Raw genomic sequence first — 23,640 nt, 5'->3', positions numbered from 1 at the left:
CACTTTGGTGAGGACATCTTCTGCACAGAGGTGTGAAACCTGTATTTCCCTTTCTGGCCTGGTGCAGACCCCTGTCCTGTGATAAGTAATCTAACATTACCCCCTGCTGGCCTCTGATGCTCTGTCTTCAAACTCCTCTCATAACTTGGTACAGACTCTGGAAGGACAACCTGACTATAGTAAATGGGCCTTTCTGATTTTATATCCCTGATAATAAAACCACCATGGTCTGTTTTCTTGAGACCTTTTATTTTTTCAATTCCTAATGATCTCCTGAACTTCAATGCACTGTTTATGGTCCCAAATATTTCAGAATTATCTGAAATATTTAGTTTTTTTTTTCCTGAAATAATTGACTTTGTTTCAGCCATGTTCTTTGGGTTATTCCCAGTCTATGAACTGTTAAACAAAGTTTAAGCCAAAAGCTAAGGAGAGGTCTCAAATGCTAGTAATTCTGCCTGTGTTCCTTTTACAGGTTTACTTATTTTTAGGTTGCTGCATTTCTAAGAGTCTCCTGTTGTGTTCTGCCTCATTTCACTCTATAGGCCTTGGATTCAGATGTCTGTTTTGACAATATAATATTGTCAGGAAATTAATGTTTTCTGCTTTTAATTGCTTCTCTGTTCTCTAATTTGCCCTTGAAGTCTACCTGAAAAAAATTATTTTGACTCTTATGCATGTGATTTATCTTCATCTAGTTTTACATTTTTCCATATATGTATGTATATAAAATAACAATGCTATAAAGATAAGTTATTGTTATATTGGTGTTTTTACAATTCCTCAACTAACCAACCATTGTGAATTTTTCTTTCAGAGGAAGAGTTCCTAATCAGGTTCATTTGTTAGGAGTTCCATAGATTTAAATGTGGGTAGGTTTATAGTCTAGGTCTAAAAGAAACATGATATTTATCCAACATCCTTCCACTTGAGGATTAAAGAGAAAAAAGCATAACTTTTGAGGTCTAATAGGAAAAAATAGACCATTGGAGGGTCTGATAGTTATGCTCTTAGAAAAGAGATTTCATTCTTCATTGGGGAATCTAAAGGTACACCAGAGTATAATCTGAAGAGAAAATGAATCACAGCTTCCATATGTTTTCAGAGCCAGTGAAAGATTTGCACAGCCTGGGAAACAATCAGGAGACATGAAGAGGGTTGCAGAAGCAACACAGGAGTGTGGGTTGCTCCTAGGCAGAGACAAACCAACAATGGGACAAAACAGGAGGAGTGGTGATTTTGTCTCAATTCACCCTAGAGTAGAGATCATTTTGGCACTGATGTTGTGGCCATATGAGAATGATGGAAAGTGTATGTTTGTGGAGTGGAAAGTGATAAACACCCTTTTTTATTTGAATCTTGATCTTCAATCTGGAACTAGTGGTACTCAATGAGGCCCTACTGACAAAACTTGGTCCTAATTTAGGATTGAATCCTTGATGAATGATCAATTATCTGAGGTCACTGATCTATGTTTTCTTCCAGGAAATCCTGGGTATCAATTGCCACAGTAACCTCCAATGTTTCTATTGCTCCCTATGTGAAAAAAAATGGCTTTAGGCTCTGAGGCACTCATGTAATTACAGGTATAGTTACACATATATGTACATGTGTGGGAATTTCTGCTCCCTGAAGGTCCACATCTACTCATAAATTTTGGAATTTTGAAAAGCTCTAATGGCTATTAGAGAAGAATGGAAGTAAGTTGCTATGATGCCAGAAAAACCTACCTTTTAAAGTCCACATTATCCTGAGGGCTGTCTCATGGAGGAGAGTGTCAATCTTGGGACTAACCTTACTCACCTTCCCAGGAGGACTCTCAAAATTTTCTCATCAATGTTGGAGCCTCACCTTCAGTGAGTCAAGTCTTTCAACAAAGTTTTCTGCTTTCACTCCTAAACTCCTTACCACTCCCTGCCCCAATGCCTCACATTCAACCCTTGATATTAAAACTGAAGTGCAGATACCTAGGAAGGGAGCCAGGCCAGCCTGGCTTAAAATTTCTCTGATGCCTCCATCCTCACAAACATTTCACATCTTAGTGTCTCAATCCCTGAGAGCCTTTTACAGCAGTGAACACAAACACACACACACACACACACAAAAATAAATGGAGACAAACAAGGGGTATCTTCTCTGAATCCTTGAAGAGCCAAGCCCATGCTGTAGATCAATCTCTGCATGCTGTAAGTGTTTCTTGCCCTTGGCCAAGAAAAAAGCTGATTTTATTTTCTTTCCAGAGGAAAAATCTAACTCAGTCAGGGAGCTGCCCCATGCCACCAGCAAGGTGCTCCTTCTACTGTAGCATGGGCTTGAACTCCTTTCTGCTCACTCTACCTGGTATTTACAGTGGATGCTGCCTCATTTGTTTGTCCCACCAGCATATTTGCTGAATCTGAAAGAGAGTCTTCTATGAGCTGTCTTGCAGATCCCACAGGAGCCAGAGGGTATCAGACTAAGAATTTAGTGTCCAGAGAGAACGAATATGGTGGGCCACAGGGAGGCAGCACTGTGCATTTCTCCATGATCCATATCTCACCTAGTTAAAAGCAACAATAAGAATGTTAGAAGACCCCTATATAGCTGCTATCTGCAGAAATTACCAGTACTGTGATCCTGTGAAGGGCTCTGGGCCTCAGCATTTGAGCAGAACTCCGGACTCTTAGCTCTCAACACCCAAGCCCAAAGTTCTAGCCAACACAGGGCTCATGAGAGCCTTAGTAGATTCACCTATCAGCACCTCTGCAGAATTCCCAGAGTTTGCTCTGCTCCCACACAGGCCACTCAGCTCCTACATACTCACAGCACAACACCATCTCCCAGCTCCTCCCACCCCACCAGGCACTCCGGCACTAGAAGCAGACTGCCTCCATCTTGGCTCAACTCCCCCACCATATTTGGTGGGGGCAGCTCTCAGATGAGATCTCCAGCTGGCCAGTTACCAGGTGTCCAACTTCCTCCTCTCCCCAGCAGTGGTAACCCAACATACTACCTGCTCCACAAAAAAAAACAGCTCTTAGTTTGACAGGTGAGCAGTGTGACCAGGGTGCTGCCCATGGGAAAGTTCTCTCAATTGGGAACTGCTATCAGAGAGGAAGACAGGGCTAAAGTTTGGAGCCTAACAGAGACCTGGAACTGGGAAATTCCCAGGCAAGATAGGGAGATAGTACCAGGCACTTAAGTCATAAGAGTAGTCCCAAAAAGAGACCCATGAGTTGCAGTCTCCCTGCAGGGACTAGTGAGTGCCACTTCCTGCTTCCAGGCACCCTACACCAAGACTAGCCATCCCACTCTGGTTACCTCCACCATCCTGAGGACAGAGACAACAGCATACAACAGACAACCCCACTTATTGGATGATAAGAGAAACAGAAAATATATGGATCTCTAAATCTAGCACAAACCTGGTTTCTTCTTTCAAGTTTTTTTTCTCTTTCCCTTCTACCCCTCTATCCTCTGGCCCTCACATCCCCAACATATGTGAAACTAAGAACTTTACATGAAATAGAATTTTGAGGACTGAGTCATATGAATAATATAATATAGAGGTGTGGTATATGCCCTTTTCACTCTCTCTCTCTCTTTTCTTCTTTCATTTTTCTTCCCCCCTCCAATTTTTACTATTTTAACATCCTTTATTTTTCTAAATACATATGTGTATTTGTTTTATGTACTTTACTGTCTTCCTATGTACTTGTCTACCCTGATTACTTTCTGTCTATTCTCATGCTACTAACCTTCTTCAGTAGATTTCTCTTTCACACTTCCTAAGATATATTAACTCTATATTATCAAATCCTAATTCCTCAGTATATCATTCATACCCCACCCTAAGTTCATTGTCCACCTCCAGAAAATGTAAACCTTTTTACAAAACTACCAATTATATTTTAAATAATTGAATCCAACATTAAGACCAAACTGTAAACGTCTTAATAAAAACAACTTGTTCATAGATGATTTATTGTTGACATTCAGATCTGTTAAAATTGTCCTTTCCCACAAAGGAGGAGTGTTGGAACCCTAAAAGAGCACTACAAATCTATAGGGTAAAACCAATAACACCCCAGACCCAAGAGCTAGAAGACACACAAGCAACATGAAAAGACAAGGAAAGAAAATACCACAAACAAATCAAGACACCATATCATTAGAATCATTGTCATCCAAAGCAGAAAAAAATGACATAGAAAGAGTTCAGGATATACATGGTTAAAATGTTCTGTGAACTCAAGGAAGATGTAAGTGATCAAATACAGACAGTGAAAGATCACTTTGACAAGGAGCTACACAAACAAATCCAAGAAGCAAAAGATTACCTCAACAGAGAGATAGAAGTTCTAAAACACAAACAGAAATCCTTGAAATAAAAGAAACAATAAACCAAAATAAAACTCAAATAAAAACATAAGTGGCAGAGTAGACCACCTGGAAGATAGGACATCAGACAATGAAGATTAAAATATAGAATCTTAAAGAGAACATTGACCACACAGTATTAATAGTAAGAAACCACAAGCAGTACATTAAAGAAATATGGGATAGAATAAAGAGGCCAAATTTAAGAGTTATTGGGAAAGAGGAAGACATAGAGGTCCAAACCAAAGGAATGAAAAATCTATTCAATAAAATAACATCAGAAAACTTTTCAAACATTTAGAATGAAATGGAAATCTAAATTCAACAATCCTACAGGACACCGAATATACAAAATAACAGCAAATTCACAACAAAGCACATTATAATAAAAATGCCCGACATAAAGAATAAGAAGAGAATTTTAAAATCCATGAGAGAAAAAAAATCAATACATATAGGGAAAAACAAATTAGGATAATGACAGATTTTTCAACACAACACTGAAAGCTAAAAGATCCTGGAACAACATATCTCAAGCACTGTAGGATAATGGGTGCCAACCAAGAATCTTGTATCCAGCAAAATTAAGCTTTAGATTTGAAGATGAAAAAAAAACCTTCCATTATAAAAAAAGGTAATAGAATTGATAGTGAGAAAACCAGCACTAGAAAACATACTTGGCAAATATTTCATGATGAGGAAATGAAAAACAACAATGAAAATCAGCAGAGGGAGGTAGTATGCTGAAGGAAAAACTAATCAAAGTAGAAAATCAAGTCAATTTAAATAACAAAAATAAACAAATATAGCTGGGAATACAAACCATGTATCTCAAATAACCCTGAATTTAATGGATTAAACTCACCAATCAAAAGACATAGGCTAGCAGACTGGATTTTAAAAAAAAAATCCCACAATATGCTGCTTACAGGAGACTCATCTGATAAGAAAAGGCATACACAGACTGAAGGTGAAAGGTTGTGAAAAATCATACCACTCACATGGACTGTGGAAGAAAGCAGGGGTTTCCATCCTCATATCAAATAAAGTAGACTTCAGGCCAAAGTTAATCAAAAGGGATAAAGATGAACATTATATACTGCTCAAGAGAACCCATACACTGACATGACATAACAATCATGAATATATATGCCACAAACAATGGAGTAGCTAGTTCATCAAACAAATTCTTCCCAAGTTCAAGAGTCAAATTGATCACAGCATAATAATCTTGGGTGACTTTAACACACCTCACTCACCACTGGATAAATCCTCCAAGCAAAAATTCAATTAAAAAAATATAGATCTCAAAAATACAATCAATAACTTTGACTTAAGTGAAACATATAGAATATTTCAACCTGTATCAAGCAGACACATTTTCTTCTCAGCAGCATATGGATCCTTCTCAAAAATAGACCATGTACCATGCCACAGGACAACTTTTATCAAATAAAAAAGAGTACTACCATGCATTTTATCAGATCATAATGGAATAAAACTGGAAATCAATGACAAAATAAAGAATAAAAAATTCTGCATCACAGGGAGACAGAACATTATGCTACTGAACCAACTATGGGTTGCAGAAGACATCAAGGAGGAGATTAAAAAATTCTTAGAGGTAAATGAGAACATAGACACAACATGTCAAAATCTCTGGGACTCTATGTAATAGTACTAAGAGGAAAATTCATTGCATAGAGCTTCTTCCTTAAGAGAAGAAAAAGTCAACAAGTAAATTACCTAATTACCTCACACTACATCTCATAGCCCTAGAAAAAGAATAACCAATCAGCAGCAAAAGCAGTATAAGGCAAGAAATAATTTAAATCAGAGCTGAAATCAATAAAATCAAAACAAAAGAAACAATTGAAAAAATTGACAAAAAACAAAAGTTCTTCTTTGAAAAAAATAAATAAAATTGGCAGACCCTTAGCCATGCTAAATAAGAGAAGAAGAGAGGAAGAACTCAAATTACCAGCATAAGTGATGAAAAAGGCAATATCACAACAGACACTACAGAAATAAAGAAGATAATTAGAAATTATTTTGAAACCTTATCCTCTAATAAAATAGAAGATAGTGAAGGTATCAATAAATTCCTTACGTCTTATGATCTACCCAGATTGTGTCAGGAAGATAAACACAACTTAAACAGACCAATATCAAGTGAGGAAATAGAAGAAGCCATCAAAAGATTATCAACCAAGAAAAGCCCAGGACTGGATGGACACACAGCTGAGTTCTACACAACCTTTAAAGAAGAACTAATACCAATACTCTTCAATTTATTTCAGGAAATAGAAAAAGGAGTACTTCCAAACTCATTCTATGAGGCCAATATCACCCTGATTCCAAACCAGACAAAGACAGTTCAAAGAAAGAAAACTTCAGACCAATATCTCTAATAAATATAGATGCAAAAGTACTCAAAAAATTCTGGCAAATCAAATACAAAAACATATCAAAAATATTGTGCACCATGATCAAGTAGGATTCATCCCAGAGATGCTAGGTTGTTTCAACATACGGAAATCAATAAATGTAATTCATCCCATCAATAGACTGAAAGATAAGAATCATATGATCATCTTGATAGATGCAGAAAAAGCATTTGACAAATTACAGCACCCCCTTATGTTCAAACACTAGAAAAACTAGGGATAATAGGAACATATCTCTAGAAAAAATTAGGGATAACAGGAATATATCTCAACATTGTAAAGGCTATCTATGCTAAGCCTCAGGCAAACATCATTCTAAACGGAGAAAAATTGAAGGAATTCCCTCTACAATATGTAACAAGACAGGTATGCCCTCTCTCACCACTTCTATTCAACATAGTTCTTGAAGCACTGGTCAGAGCAATTAGACAGATAAAGAAATTAAAGGAATAAGTATAGGGAAAAAAGAACTTAAACTAGCACTATTTGCTGATGATATGATTCTATACCTAGAAGACCCAAAAAACTCCACCAGAAAATTTCTAGAAATAGGAAATGAATTCAGCAGAGTAGCAGGATATAAAATCAACACCCATAAATCAAAGGCATTTCTGTATATCAGTGACAAATCCTATGGGAAGGAAATGAGGAAAACAACTCCATTCACAATACCCTGAAAAAAATAAGATATTGGGAATCAACTTAACAAAACAGGTGAAAGATCTATACAAGGAAAACTACAGAACCCTAAAGAAAGAAATCAAAGAAGACCTTAGAATATAGAAAGATCTACCTTGCTCATGGATTGGCAGAATTAATATTATCAAAATGACCATACTACCAAAAGCACTATACACATCTAATGTAATTCTAATCAAAATCCCAATGGCATTCCTTATAGAAATAGAAAAAGCAATAATAAAATTCATCTGGAAAAAATAAGAGACCCAGAATAGCTAAAGCAATTCTAAACAGAAAGAGTGAAGCAGGTGGTATCGCTATACCAGACCTTAAACTATACTATAGAGCAATAGTAACAAAAACAGCATGGTATTGGTACCAAAACAGGCCAGAAGACCAATGGTACAGAATAGAGGCATAGATACTAACCCACAAAATTACAATTATCTTACATTAGACAAAGGTGCCAAAAACATGCACTACAGAAAAGATACCATCTTCAACAAATGGTGCTGGGAAAATTGGAAATCTATATGCAACAAAATGAAATTGAGCCCCTATCTTTCACCATTCACAAAATTTAACTCAAAATGAATAAAGGACCTAGAAATTAAACCAGAGACTCTGTGCCTAATAGAAGAAAAAGTAGGCCCTAATCTTCATCATGTGGGATTAGGCTCCAACTTCCTTAATTAGACTCCTATAGCACAAGAATTAAAACCAATAATCAATGAATGGGATGGAATCAAGTTTTTCTCAGCAAAGAAACAGTCTGTAAGGTGAATAGGGAGCCTACATCCTGGAGCAAATTTTTACCCCTCACACATCAGAGAGAGCACTAAGCTCTAGGGTATATAAAGAACTCAAGAAGCTAAGCACCAAATAACCAAATAACTCAATAAAACAAATAGGCTAAGGACCTAAACAGACACTTCTCAGAAGACAATCAATCAATAAATATTTTATTCCCCATCAGAGGTCAAGTCTGATATGAATATGGTTGCACTGGCTGCCTCATCACCTGAACTTCAGGGCAAAGAGACCATAGCATCCTGGTCAGCTCCCCAAGCTAAAGACTGGCAGGAACTTCTGTTTTTATAGAGACCTTTTTCTAGGAACATGCTGTTGTGAATGACTCTGAGGACAGAGGACAAGAGATTTCTCACTCAAAGGAGAGCCAGTAGATTCAGTTGAGCCTGTAGTAGTAGTAGTAGTAGCAGAGAAAGCCAGAGACTAGGCCTGAGCAAAGCTGCTGGGTGTTGGCTCTCCTGAAAGATGGTAAAGGGTTCTTGTCTTGTTTCCACACGAACCTGGAGCACTGTGGGAGCATCAAGGCTGTCATCATAATACTGACAGTAATAGTCAGCCTGATCCTCAGGCTGGAGCCCAGTGATGGTCAGTGAAGCAGAGTTGCCAGACTTGGAGCCAGAGAAGGAATCAGGGCCCCTGAGTATTGATCACTGTTATCATAGATGAAGAGTTTAGGAGCTGTTTCTGGGAGTTGTTGGTACCAGTTCACATAATTGCCACCAATATTTGTGCTGGTTCCAGTGCAGGAGAAGGTGACCATCTCTCCTGAAGTCGCAGACAGTGAGGGCTGCTGAGTCAGCACAGACTGGGCCCAGGACCCTGGAAGTGAGAGAAACACAGAGAGGATGAGTTTTGTCTAGAAACAATAATAGAATCAGGACCTATATCAGAGCACTCCCAGACCCTATCCCCCCTCCATATCATGTCACCTGGGCACTGAATAAGGAATGTGAGGAGGACACAGGACCAGGCCATGCTGAAGGTCATACTATGCCCTGCCTCCTGTTCCCAATGCTGAGGAGAAATTCCCCCAAGTCTCTCCCTTTATACTCTGAGAAGAAGAGGGTATATTCATGCAAATTAGGTTCCTTGCACCCTCAACTCTGGTTCAATGCCTGTACATAAAGGTGCCAAGTGTGTGTGCAGGGGTGGAGTTGGGTTGAGTCAGGGGTGTGTGAGGTCACAGATGTGACCCCCTAACAAGAGAGCATCAGTCAGGGCCAGGTGGCTCATTACAGTTCTGGTTCCTTCCTGGCCCCTCTTAACTGGTCTGTAGTGCCCCTTGTTGTTTATGCACATTATCATATGACATTGTGGTCAGACCCCCTGAAACACTCGTATGTCCCCACTACATCCCCACTGCCTCTGCCTATGTGCCACAAAAATGAGCCCCATTGTGTGACCTCCTCATTACCTCAGGAAGGCCTTCTTGCATCCCTCAGATTCCACATGGTTAATTTATGCATAGTTAACTTGACTCTTGCTTGATCAGGACTAAGATGGTGTCTTTGATGTAAATTCTTCTCATCAGGATTAAGCAGGTGAACATAAAGTTTATGGTTTAATTAGCTTGTGAATACCATCTAGTTTACCCACAAAATAAAAAATTTGTTCCAATAATCTCTTCACCCTTGATTTAGCAAGGATCTCAGCAACAAATCATATGAGTAGCCATTTGATGCTAGAAGATACTTGAATGAATGATTTTAAACTTTCTCAGTTCACATATTTGCAACCCTTAATTTGAGCAAGTGAGACTGAAAGTTGTGACTATGAATCAATCCCAGCCATGTAGCATTTCAGCCACCATTGGCTATATGGAATTCCACAGGGACAGGAGACCCTGAAAGGACTCAATTTGTAGGACTCATAAATGTTTTCAGTCATGGATGAAAATGCATTGTCCTCTTCACAGTGACATATGCTGATAGTGTGGGTATGAATATCAGTTTTGTTCAATATGTTTCAGTGGGATCTCTCAAGGGTTCCATGTTTCCTGATGAGGAAGTAAATCATATTATAATTTTTAAAAACTTTTTATTTCTTTTTATATTATTTTTAATTTGTTCTTATTAGTTATAGATGACAGTAGAATATATTTTCACATATTTTACATATATGGACTATAACTTCATATTCTTCTGTTTTCACAGGGTGTATAATTACATTGGTCATTTATTCATATGTACACACAGAAAACTATGTCTGATTCATTCTACTCTTTCCTATTCCCATTCTCCATTCTTTCCCTTCATTCCCCTTTGTGTAATCCTAAGTATTTCTATTTTCCCTCATCCCCTGCCCTTATTTTGAGTTATATCACAGAGAACATTTAGCCTTTGGATTTTAGAATTGACTTTTTCACTTAATATGATAGTCTTCACTTTCATCCATTTATCCGTAAATGCTACAATTCCCTTCTCTCTATGACTGAGTAATATTCTATTGTGTATATATACCACCTTTTCATTATCCATTTATCTGTTTAGGGGCACATAGGCTGTTTCCGTAGTTTATATATTGTGAGTTGAACTGCTATAAACATTGATATGGATGCATCATTATAGTATATTGATTTTAAGACATTAGGGTATAAACAGAGGAGTGGGATAGCTGAGTCAAATTGTTGGTTCCATTCCAAGTTTTCTGAAAAATCTCCATACAGCTTTCCAGAGTAGTTGCACAAATTTGCAGATCCAGCATCAATCTATGAGTGTACCTTTCCCCACATCCTCATCAACATTGATTCTTATTTGTATTCTTGATAATTGCCTTTGTGGCTAGAGTGAGATGAAAACTCAGTGTAGTTTTAATTTGATTTTCTCTAACTGCTACTGATGTTGAATATATTTTTTCATAATTTTGATATTTCCCAAGTCAACAAGTGCCATACTACAGCCTAGAAACTTCCATACTTTGGAATGTAACTCATCACATAGTAGGTTGCTACTTTTCAACTCCAGCACAATTTGTAATTAAATCTACACAGGATTAAAAATTGACTAATTATGTTTATTTCTGTGATAAGATAAATTGTGTACATTGTGTAATCTATTTTTATATTTCTGAAAGCAATAACAAAATTTTTTATAGTAACTTACATTTTATGATTAATAGAATATTTTAAAACGACTATACTAGAATGTGTGCATTATCAAGTCATTCAAATTTTAAAACTTTAATATATTGAATTTTAATCATTATTTCCTCCTTCAATTCTTCATTCCTTTCTTTCTTATTTCTTCTTCTGGTGAGGAATAGTCAATGTGTGTCTCCTTGTGCTTTTCTGTAGTTTTAATGAAAATTTATTTTTCCACTTTCACATAGCTCTCTTAAGTAAAAAGACTGTTGATTTCTTACAGATTCTTCATTTCCACAGATCAAGCTCCACTTGCCTTTCAATTCAGAAAGAGCAAGAAAAAGAATTCTTTCCTACTCCACTGCAGAGCAGGAAGCTTAATTCTCCTCTTCTTCATGAGTGTACCCAAATCCACCAGCACATACAGAATTCTTTTTATTATCTTTTATCTAATTTTATCTCCAAAATTAACCATAAATATTTGAACCCTTTATACCCAGCAACGTGAAACAAACTGTATAAAATGACCAATATTTCAGGAAGAAAATAATCATATGATGATGAAACTGAAAATCATTGTGACCACTCTGGAAAGCAGTATAGATATTCCTCACAAAACTTGGAATGGAACCACCATTTAACTCTGCTATCCCACTTCTCAATTTATACACCAAGCACTTAAAATCAGCATAACACAGTGATGCAGGCACATCAGTGTTTATAGGAGCTCAATTTACAATAGCTAAACTATCAGACCAACCTAGCTTCCCTTTAACAGATAGATAAATTGACAAAAAAATGTGGTAAATATATACAATGGTATATTATGTAGCCTTAAAGAAGAATGAAATTGTGACACTAGTGGATAAATTGATAAAACTTGAAACTATCATGCAAAGTGAAATAATCCAGTCCCAAAAAGCAAAGGCCAAATGTTCTCTCTGACATGTGGATGGTAATCCATTGCAAGTTAGAGTAGGTGGGGTAAGTATAGAAGTTCATTGTACTAGACAAAGGGGAATGAAGGGAAAAGAGGGAGATGAGAACAGGAAAGACAATAGAATGAATTGGACATAACTTCCTTTTGTTCATATATGAGTAAATGACTACCATAACTCCACATCATCTTCAACCACAAGAATGGGATCAAAATTGTAATGGGTTGTATACCCTATGTATGAATAATAGGTCAAAATATGCTTTGTTATAATGTACATCTAAAAACAATTAATAAAAATTTAAGCACATGAAATAATACTAAATCTCACCTGTTTGTGCATATCAAAGTAGCAATGAAATATGCTACACATGTATGGGATGGTTTAAATATTCCACAAAGGCATTGAAGTGAAAATAAATGTATTATGCCAAAACTGTACATTTACTGTGAATCCAAGTGCCTTAAGTTGATGTGTAAATCAAAAAGAATGAAGACTTATGCTCAGCTCGAATGAGCTCACCCATCCAATAAGGGCAGTCTGTGGATTACTGCATAGATACAGGCATACACTGGTTATTCACAGCAAGAACAAATGACCTAAATGAGGATATTAGCCTACCATTTTAATCCCTTTATTAATTTAAACAAAAATGCAGGTTTTAATATTACTGAGTTAGGGATGTTAAATGCAGATTATTTTTTCAACCTGGATTTATATTAAGACAAAAGTAAAATTAACTAATTTCGTGGTTATGTTCTAAGGGTTTGGAATACTGAAATTTGTAATTAAGTTGAAATTCGTAATTACATGGGCAAGAAAAATTATTTTAAAAAAATTATTTTTTACTGCTTCCACTTGAAGAAGAACATCTCAATTTTATTATTTACATGTACAGTTTACATGAGTCTAAAACTAAGGAGTTAAAGAAAGCAAATAAAAAGAAAAAATAAATCCAGTCCTTACATGTCAATCTGCAGAGACATCAGGGAATTTTTCATGTTTAATTCATTGATATTGTTTTAAATACAATGCATTTACAGAATTCAGTGTATAATTTGCAAATACAATTGCTGGGTCCTGATTGCTAGAGATAGTGAACACTGCTAAAATTTTATTACATATAAAATTATGCATAATTTATAATTTAAATAAAATATTGTTGTATATTGACTTATAATGATATTATAGGCTATCATCTTGATGGGTCTCAATTTCTATGACATACCTTCTTTACTGGTGATAATTGATAATTTTATTATTTTTACTATTAATATAAATTGTTGAGACTTTTTGTTTTGCTTTTTTGTAGTTTCTATGAGCATTACATGATGGGAGAGTATTATGGTGTACCACTAATATAAACCAGAATCTGATGCATCAAGTGACATAAACTTGGAACCTCTAGAGATGAGGGACATGTTCCACTACCTCATATGGTTGTTTTATTGTCATAAGTACTAATTTCATATACAGGACAATAATAATTGTCCTTGTCCTCAAACTGGAAGCCAGAGATTTACAAATACACTTCATTGGTTGAAACACCTTGTATCCAGAAATTCATTTTGGCAACTCAAGCCCCAGCTGTTTGTCTGGCTTAGATGCAAGTTTGTCTGAGTAGTGCTCAGATACAAGTCCTGCTAGTACCAGTACATGTTTTTTTTTTTTCTACCAACAGAAGGTCTCTGTTCAGAGTGCTGGGGAGTCTGGCTGTTGATCCTAGAGATGCAGAGCAAGGGAGTGGCTGTGTCAGCACAGGCAATGAGAGGGAACTTGCAAGCACAGATCCATCACAGTGAAGGGCAGAGGCAGGGGTCAGTGACTTGGGTATTTGAGGCAGAAGATAATGACCCATGTTAGGGGCCTGCCTTAGGTCTCTGAGGCCTGTACCTACCTGAACACTGAGAGAAGAGCAGAAGGAGAAAAAGAGACCAGGTCATGGTAGACACAGCTCCTTCTTAGGCCTCACTCTAATAGCTCCACTGCCCCAAACCTCTTATACCATCTCCATTGGTCTCCCAGAGTGGGGCTGCTCAGGCAAATGTCCCTATCCCCATGTGTATCTTCCCCATGTGTACTCGCAGTACCTGGGTCCCTGAGCCAGGGAGAGTGGCATGATTAACTTACTTAGTAATTGAAGCTTAGGGGGAACAACTGCTGGGATCATACTAATGTTCATGTGCTTGGACTCTGCCCATCTGTACATCAATTTATGTTCCTAAGGTCACTTCTGGATTGTCCAGAACATGTTTAATCTGGACCATGCACATCATTATATCTTATATTAGATCATCAGCTCTGGGAAAATATTGAGACAAAATTGAGACAAAGAGATCTGGCAGGGGTAATTTGCGGGTGCCTGGTCTAAGATGAGAGCAAAGGAAATAGGAAACAGGTGAAATGTCAAGTGCCTCTTATGAGTGGCTCCTGGGCCTAATGAACCTCAGGTGGGAGAGGAGCAGGTAGTCCATAGAACAAGATGTGAGAAAGGCAACAACTGTGTTCAGATTCACAGAGCTTAGACCAAATGGAAGAGCAGGTCAGAGGAGGTTCTGTTCTACATTTTTCACATTGTGACAATGGTATCAAAAGGTGGAAAATATTTAGTAATTTCAGATACAAACAGTGCTGCAAGGATTCATTCCCCTCCCATAGCAATAATGCTAAGGTTAAATTAACCACTAGTATGAGTGATTAATTTCTTATTTCACTCATTTTTTTCTTTCTGAATAAACAATGTGTTTCACATGCATCAGACACTAGAAATATGTAGAGAATTCAAAGATTAGTCCCAGGTTATGGAACAACAGCTGCCAGGCACAGGAGGGGATATGATTGCCCAAAAGAATACTCCAGGCCTGAGAACCTCCTCCTAATGCAGGTTAGGGAGAGGTATCTCAGTGTTGCAGGGCCTACAGATAGCAAGGGCTCCAAAGCTCTGAAAATCCTCAGCTTTAACTTCATGTTGGGTTCAGATAGGGGAGTATGACGAGGGGCCCTGCACAGCTCTTCTTACCACTTTCTGGTCACAGGTCAATCTTTAGGGTCCTCAAAGATGAATGCCACAGAATTTGCCACTATCATTGGATACATTGCTTTGTCTGGAAAGCCTATTTGATAAGTTGCATATAAACACAATTTCAACAATATCAGTATTCTGTTTGTCATTTTAAAATTTTTGCAATATAGGAAAGAAAGAACATAATTATGTGAATGTGATAAACTCTACCAAAATTCTAAACCTGAACAATCGAAACTCACTATTTGGAACATTAAGGGTCTTCTCTGAGAAACTGAACCTTGAGTTGATTCTATAAAGTTGAGTTCAGGTGGCTGGGATCATTATACAGTGATAGAGTCCTTGGAAGGTTAACCTGTCCTTGCTTAGCATGTGGGAGGCTATAGGTTGAATCTCTTGCAATAATATAAATACATAAATTATGTATTTATATTACATATTTCCCAGTAATATTATATTACAGTGCTGGAGATTCTCAAGATTTCTTAAGAAATTAGTTTGTCCATACAGAAACACTAAGAAGGGAAAACAGGTTAGGGAGATTTATCAGAGCTCTGTTCAAAGACAGAATATTCATAACCTGTTAACCACAGAACCTGTTGCTTGAGAAAGGAGAAATATATAGGAACTGGATATTTTTTGTTTAAATAACCAGGAAGGTGCTATCTCTCTTGAATATGGTGGAAAACATAGCAATTAGATGTTTTCTCTATCCATAAACGTATTAAATAATTATTAAGGAGTCAGATATTTAGACTTCTCTTTTTAGAAACAGTTGACTGTAAACTCTTCTAGCCGCATGCTGTAAACTTCCTGTTAAAGACTGGGTCCAGGCAGTGTGAGGACAGTCACTAATGAGGAATGTGGATGCTAAGAAGAGAGAAGAGCTGAGGATAGAACACTGGTACCCCTGTTCAATCAAGGAATAAGGGGTAAAATAATCCTAAAAACACTTTATCAGCTAATGCTGGATGTCCATTTTACTTAATCATTCATAGAGCATGTTTATTAACTAATTAGTACCTTCAAGTCTGAGTCCCAAGTGATAGGGCTGAGAGACTAGCACTTCTTTGGCCCAAGCAGAAGTTACAGGATGGACAGAAGAGGAGTTCAGATAATTGAATATGTATTTATTGGAACATATCCTCACAAACAATTGAGAGATATTCTCCATTTTGGACTTATATAGGAAGCGAAACCAACCAGACCTTTTTCTTAGCCTATCTTCATGGACTATCATCTTTGGGCTGCCAGAGTAGTCAGTGTCTGATCTTATGATTCCCATATGCTGTGATTATATTTCTATCCAGGCTAAGTCATGTATAGGTTTCAATCTCCATTTCCCAATCTGGGTCTAACTGTGCTGAGTATCACTATAAGGTATCACACAGTAACCCTGTTACATCCTCATGCTGCACACCTGAGAGGATTGGCCTTCTTTGCCCACAGCAAGGCAGCCTGAGAAGAAGGAATGAGACACAGACTGTCTACTGTTTGTAATTCAAATCAGGGTGCTGGGCACTTGGCTAGACTTCTGCAGCAACCAATATGAGAAGTAATCATTGGTGACCAAAGCTGTGCTGGAGCCACAGAAGAGAGTGACCATCACTCCTGACCAAGTGGTCAGTGAGGGCTTCTGAGTCTCGCAACCTGAGAATTAGACCCTAAAATCCAAACAAAAATATCTAGAATGAGGAAGGACAACAGAGGGCCACTACAATGCTGGAATAGAATGTATTTATCATCCTGAACACAGAGTGAGGAGGAGAAGGAGACATGTACAGGCTGTGGCATGCATTTTGGAAGGATCCCCTGGCCCTACAGTTTAGACCAGTCTTCCTGATGGCCTGTGATTTCTTACTGAAATGACTGCTGAAGGGTCATGTTTTTGTAGTGTATTATATAAATATGAGTCCTCAACTTTCAAAATATTGTCCTTAGTCCTCAGAGCACTTAGATGTACAGAGGTACACACAGGGTGGCTGTGTGCTGTGGATTTTCCCCATGGGAGGAAGCAGCTGTTCTAGCACTGTGCATGGTCCATTGAGCAACTGTTCATGATCCAATGAAGCTGAATCACTTGAGTTTCTACCAGTTTTTATGAATGTCCACAGTACCCCCTGGAGGCATTTTGGTCTAAAGCTGTAAAGTCTCATTTGATAAAGAACAGTTGAATTGTTTGTATAACTTTGCCACTGTATTTCCAAGATGATCTCACATTCATTACTTAAATTTTCTTTGAACATTCTTTTTTATATCTATTTATCTGTTTTTATATCTTTGTTTCTTGAAATCATTTCCAATTGTGTGCAATTCATATTTAGTGTTGCATGTTCTTCACTTTATCTGAGTTTTTTTAATGATAACATGCTTGCACTTACTTTATATAATGCTTCATTGGTTTATTATGATTGCATGTTAATAGTGAGATTAACCATACCCACATTCATACATACAAGAAACATAATTTCATCAATTTCATTCCCCAGTATTCTCCCTTTCCCTTCATTACACACTCCCCTAAATATGTTTCTATATACAACTGGTCTCATTTCTGTTTTTCATTAATTGGTGCAATGAAATTATTTTAAAAAATTTGGATTCACCAGGATATATTGGTATTTGCACATAGCATAATTTGTTTGATGTCATTCCATGGTACCTGCCCATCTCTCATTTTCTCCCTCTCCTGGGTCTACTTCCTCTATTCAACATTTCTCCCTTCAAGGATCCAGTTATTTATTTCATAAGTGGAAGTTATCTAGAAAAAAATAAGAATGGAACCTCACTCATGAGTGTTTTGAATGAGTAAAGAAGTTGTTTTCATGACCAACTTTCTGATAGAGTTATGGATTTTTAAATTCTTACTAGATACAGAGAAGGGTAAAGTGGTAATTATATTAGTAATAAATTCTACAAGGTGAAAAAGAAAAAAGAAAGAGGAAATGTTCCAAGTTAGAGAATTATTTTTTTTTCTTTTCATTTTCACTTTTTTAAAACTAGTTCAGTGGACGTAAATTCAGTTATGCAGATGGTCAACCTGGTCAACATGACCACACTACTCAAAACACACAAAGTTTGGGAAGGCTTTCCTGTTCTTTTCTGTTTAGCTTTTTGTGTGTCAGGTACTGAACCCAGAGGAATTTAATCATTAAGCTTCATTCAAGCCCCTTTTTTGGTTTTAGAGAGAGGGCCTTGCTATTGCTTAGTACCTTGCCATGTTCCTGAGGCTGGCTTTGGACTTGTGATCCTCCAACCTCAGCCTCCCAGGCTGATGGAATCACAGGTGCACACCACCACTCCCAGCTTTTAGGGTATTCCTGACTGACAGTCATGTATGCATGATAGCACACATTGTTTACAGGAGAAATATCAATGTCAGTGAAACTTCCAAGAGAGAACAATTGGCCTCTTAGAATAAGATTAGAAGAACTCCCTCCTCTTCAATTTCGTAACACTTATTTTGGGGCCTAACATACAATCTACTTTGCCAATAAATTCATGTTTAATTGAGAAGAATGTTTCTAAGCACCAGAAGCTAATGTGCATGACAATCTGAGAAGACTGATGATCAGGGTGAGCAGTTTTCTAGTTGTCTTCTTGCATCTGCCTCTCCTAAAATCAATCTTGCTGATCAACCTTATGTGGAGCAAGTAGAGCTTTATACTAATTATACTAATTAATACACCCACTGAAAACACTAATCTATTAGCATTGAGATGCATAGACTTAGAAATTTTACTTTGTTATCAGACTAGAGAGTCTTTGTCATTCTGGGTGAATACAATTGTAACTCTGTGATTTAAAATAACATGGAAAAATTCTTGCTCACACACTTTTTGCACAGCATGTGATCAATGGGGATTTTCCATGTGTTCATTCTCATTTTATTACTAACTCAATACAGGATCAATCATTGGTATAATCCTTGTGGGCATTCAGAAGGAAACATGCAGGGAAAAAGAAAGGTAGTAACTCTTCTATTTATAATGGTATTGTCCAGATGTAGCACAGGCCTCCTCTGATTCTACTTTCTCAGGCAAAGCACACCCTGAGCCAAGGAGCCCTTCAAGGAGGCAGTAAATTATGTCTACCACTCAAAATTTCCTAAAAATATGTAAACCATGACACTATATGTGTACACATCTGATGCAGAGTACTATATCCACCCAATTCCTGTACACCTTCTACGTTGCTCACCAAAGCAATGTTCATAACCATTGATGATCAGAAACATATGCAAGTTCCAAGTTAAATATTAGGATTAATGACTTCTCTGTGGTATTTTTGTTGCTCTTGTTTTGTCTTATTTTGTTTTTGAGACAAGTTGTCCCTCAGTTGTTGAAGTCTGCCTCCAACTTCTTATTCCCACTGCCTCAACCTTCTGAGTATTTGGGATTACAGACATGCACCACCACAGATGGCAAAAGAAACATTTCACTGACCAGAAATCAAACTTGGGCCATGGCAGTAAGAGAGCTAAATGTTAATCACTAGATCACTCAAAGCATCTCAGAACAAATAGACCTCTTACAGAAGGATGCTCTGGTGGTCCTCATGGGTAGTAGTCTAGTTTTTCTGGCTACCTATGTCTTTACTATTCATCTTATGTATACAGGGGTCATTGGGTAGGGGAGGGGCTAATTTGACTTTCTTTCTCCACTTAGTTGTTGTACAGAGAAGCTCGAGATGTAGCCAGTTCCATCACAGTCTGGCCACCTCATGGTGAGAGCCCCCATTTCTTTTTGAATGTTCAAACATCTGACTATTGTGCCCTAAATCTGAAAGGGACAATCTGAGCTCCCATTTATGTCTCTTAAATTCCCTTCAGTAGGTTTTAAAGTGAAGGAAACACATAAACATAGCAAACATGGTGGCACTCAGACTAACAAGATTTTTAAACATTATGTCTCTTAGCTGTAACTACCCAAATCTACTTTGTGTCCCTGAAAGTATCTAAGGGGAAGTGTTTTAGAACAAGCTCTTGTCATCTTTGCCATTATTCCTTGATGTCACAGAATGACTCCTTGGAAGATGGGGTGTTTGCCAGACACTGGTTATAACCACTGAGAATGTCAACTGATATGAGATTAAGAGGGAAACATAAAAGGCACTCACTTATTATTTAACTCACTGAACTTCAGAAACCTGATTTGGAGACTCCACAGGCAGGACAGGGACCAAAATAGCTTTTGTATCTTCTCTCAGGGATGTGCCACAGTCCTGGACACAGCTGGAAATCCACACCTTCACTGCCTGTCCCTATACTGAGGCTCTCTGATGTGTCAGCTGTTGTTACCAGGATATGGAGATACCACAATTTTCTTAGGAGTATTCTTATCATTAGATGGGATCCAGGAAATGTGCTGCAATTGCAAAGGTCCTTGCAGAGGTCCTGACAATGTAAGATACACTCTCAAATCTCTGACCTGAGTACACAGGTAGAAACTGTGCCCTTCTGCTTCCAAGTAACTCCCTGGGACTCATGCAAGGAGTTACCTTTTATCTCAGTAAGACAAGAAGAAAACACATAAACATAGAAAACATGGTGGCACTCAGACTAACATAAGCCCTGAATTAGGACAGTTGTCTCCAAAGTGAGGAGGGGAAGGGCCTCAGAAGACATGCCCATAGGCCTCATGAGGAGATGCTCAGTCCAGTGCATAGTGAAGAGACAACAAAGGAATAGGATTTCTGATTGTTTTCCTTCAATTTTTGAGGAAAGACCTTAGATTAGGAGGTCAATAATGCAATCAATACAGTGAAAGCTGGGTTGTATTGCTCTCTATATTTACAGTTATAGAATGAAATTTTAACCCACTCATGATCAGAAAAAGTGTGCATCAACACAGAAAAATCCAGGGACCACAAACGTCATGATGCGTCCCCAGCAGAATCAAGTAAAATTCAACAAAATGTGACAGGGTCTCAAAAGGAATTTATAGAATGGAAGATATCATTCAAGAAGAAATATCTGCTGTGTGTTCTAAATATAAAAGGAAACCTGACCAATATTCACTGAAAAAAAAGTGAATGGTTTCCTGGGAGGTTCTGTGAGCAGAGATGGAGGGAGGGTTCCCAAAAGGAAAAGGAAGCTTGAGTGCTAGTGGACAGATTCCTTGACCAGACTGTCCTGATGTTCCCAAAAGGGTGAAGCTATCTCAAAATCTGTCAAAATATTCACTTATGTGTGTTTTATTTTCTACCAATTATTTCATTTTAGAAAACTTAGGGAAATTAAGCTAAAACACTGATCAACAACATATACAATGGAATCTAAGGAAAAGATGACACAGTTCTAGAATGCCTGGAAATAGGGAAAATGGATGGGGGAACCACAGTATTCCCCATCAGGTGTCAAATCTGAGATGACCAGGGTTGCACTGGCTGCCTCATCACCTGAACTTCAGGTCAAAGAGCCTACAGCATCCTGTTCAACTTCTCAAGCTAAAGGAACTTCTTTTTCTATGGATACATTTTCCTAGGAACATCCTGCTGTGAATGATTCTGAGGGCAAGAATAAGAGGCCTCTCACTCAAAGGGGTGCCAGTAGATTCATCTTGGCCTATATTAGTGGTAGCAGAAAAAGCCAGAGACTATGCGTGAGCAAAGTTACAATGTGTTTGCCCTCCTGACAGATGGTAAAGGGGTTCTTGTCTTACTTCCCCATGAGCCTGGAGCACTGTGTGAGAACTGAGGCTACTGTCATAAGACTGACAGTAATAGTCAGCCTCATCCTCAGGATGGAGCCCAGTGATGGTCAGTGAAGCAGAGTTGCCAGAATTGGAGCCAGAGAAGCGATCAGAGACCTCTGAGTTTCGTTTGCTATATTCATAGATGGTGAGCTTAGGTGCTGTTTCTGGGAGTTGTTGGTACCAGTTCACATAATAGCCACCAATATTGTTGCTGCTTCCAGTGCAGGAGATGGTGATTGTCTGTCCTGGAGTCCCAGACAGTGAGGGCTGCTGTGTCAGCACAGACTGGGCCCAGGACCCTGTAAGTGGGAGAGAGACAGAGAGGGTGAGTTTTGTCTAGAAACAAGAATGGAATCAGGACCTATATCAGAGGACTCCCAGACCAAATTTCTTCTCCATATCTTGTCACCTGTGCAATGAACAATAAATGTGAAGAGAAGACAGGACCAGGCCATTGTGAAGGTCATCCTGAGCTCTGCCTTCTGTTCCTGATGCTGAGGAGAGTTTCCTCCAAGTCTCTCCCTTGCCCTCTTCATATTTTGAGAAGAGGAGGGTCTATCCATGCAAATTAGGTTCCTCTAGCTTTGCTTATTACACAGTGTGCCTGGTTCACACTCCTGTAAAAAAGTTGTCAAGTAGGTGTGCAGGGGTTGAATTGAGTTGGCTCAGGGGTGTGGGAGGTCACAGCTGTGAGCCCTAACAAGAGTGCATCAGGCAGGGCCAGGTGGCTCAGTACAGTTCTGGTCCCTTCCTGATCCCCCTTAACTAATCTGCAGTGCCCCCTGTTGTCCAAGCCCATACACACCATCATGTGACATTCTGATAAGAACCCCTGAGTCAGTCTTGTATCCCCATTGAATCTGTCTTTGTGGGGCCACACAATGAGCCCTTTGTGTGGCCTCCCCATAACCTCAGTGTGGTCATCTTGTTCTCCTCAGACTCCTCATGCAAATTCATGCATATTTCACTTGACACTTCCCTGTACATGACTAAGATGGTGTCTTTGATATAAATTCTTCTCAGATCAGGATTAAGCAGGTGAATATAAAGTGTCTGGTTTTATTAGCTTGAAGGAAACCATCTAGTTTCTCCACAGCATAAAAGCTTTGTTTCAGAGGTCTTTTCACCTTGGACTTGGCAAGGAACTCTGTTGGGAAATCTTATGGGTTGCCATTCAGAATATACTTGCGTGTATGTTTTCAAGTTTTCTCAGTTCACATGATTGTAATTCTTATTTCCAGAAAGTGACTGAGGGTTGTGACTATCAGCCAGACACAGCCATATAGCATTTCAGTGACCATTGGCTACATGGAATGCCACAGGGACTGGATACCCTGGAAGGACTCAGATTGCAGGACTCATGAATGTTTTCAGTCATGCATGAAAATGTCCTGTCTCCTATCTAGTGGCAAGGATGCAGGTGGTCTGGGCATAAATATCAGTCTTTTCTTTTTAATTACTTTATTTGTTTTAATTAGCTATACATGATAGTAGAATGCATTCATGCACTTTGATATATCATACATAGATGGGATATAATTTCTCATTTTTCTGAGTGTACATGTTGCAGAATCATATTGGTCCTGCAGAAACATATATACATACTGTA

General features: G+C 38.2%; 1 pseudogene and 1 gene segment (V, D, J or C); both read right to left on the bottom strand.

Moving 5' to 3' along the window:
* Positions 1–8,653: 8,653 nt before the first annotated feature.
* LOC124109033 (immunoglobulin lambda variable 1-40-like) lies at positions 8,654–14,257 on the bottom strand (annotated as a pseudogene).
* A 7,675-nt stretch (positions 14,258–21,932) lies between these two features.
* Positions 21,933–22,531, bottom strand: LOC124109032 (immunoglobulin lambda variable 1-40-like). The segment is given in 2 exon segments: positions 21,933–22,330; positions 22,441–22,531. Coding segments are annotated over 2 exon segments (456 nt in total).
* Between the last annotated feature and the right edge of the window lie 1,109 nt (positions 22,532–23,640).

Source organism: Marmota monax, unplaced genomic scaffold (assembly GCF_021218885.2).
Source record: "Marmota monax isolate L192 unplaced genomic scaffold, Marmota_monax_Labrador192_F-V1.1 WCK01_AAM20220418_F8-fsc00813, whole genome shotgun sequence".
NCBI lineage: Eukaryota > Metazoa > Chordata > Mammalia > Rodentia > Sciuridae > Marmota > Marmota monax.
The sequence above is the reverse complement of the archived record's forward strand: the minus strand, read 5'-3'. Positions and strand labels throughout refer to the sequence as shown.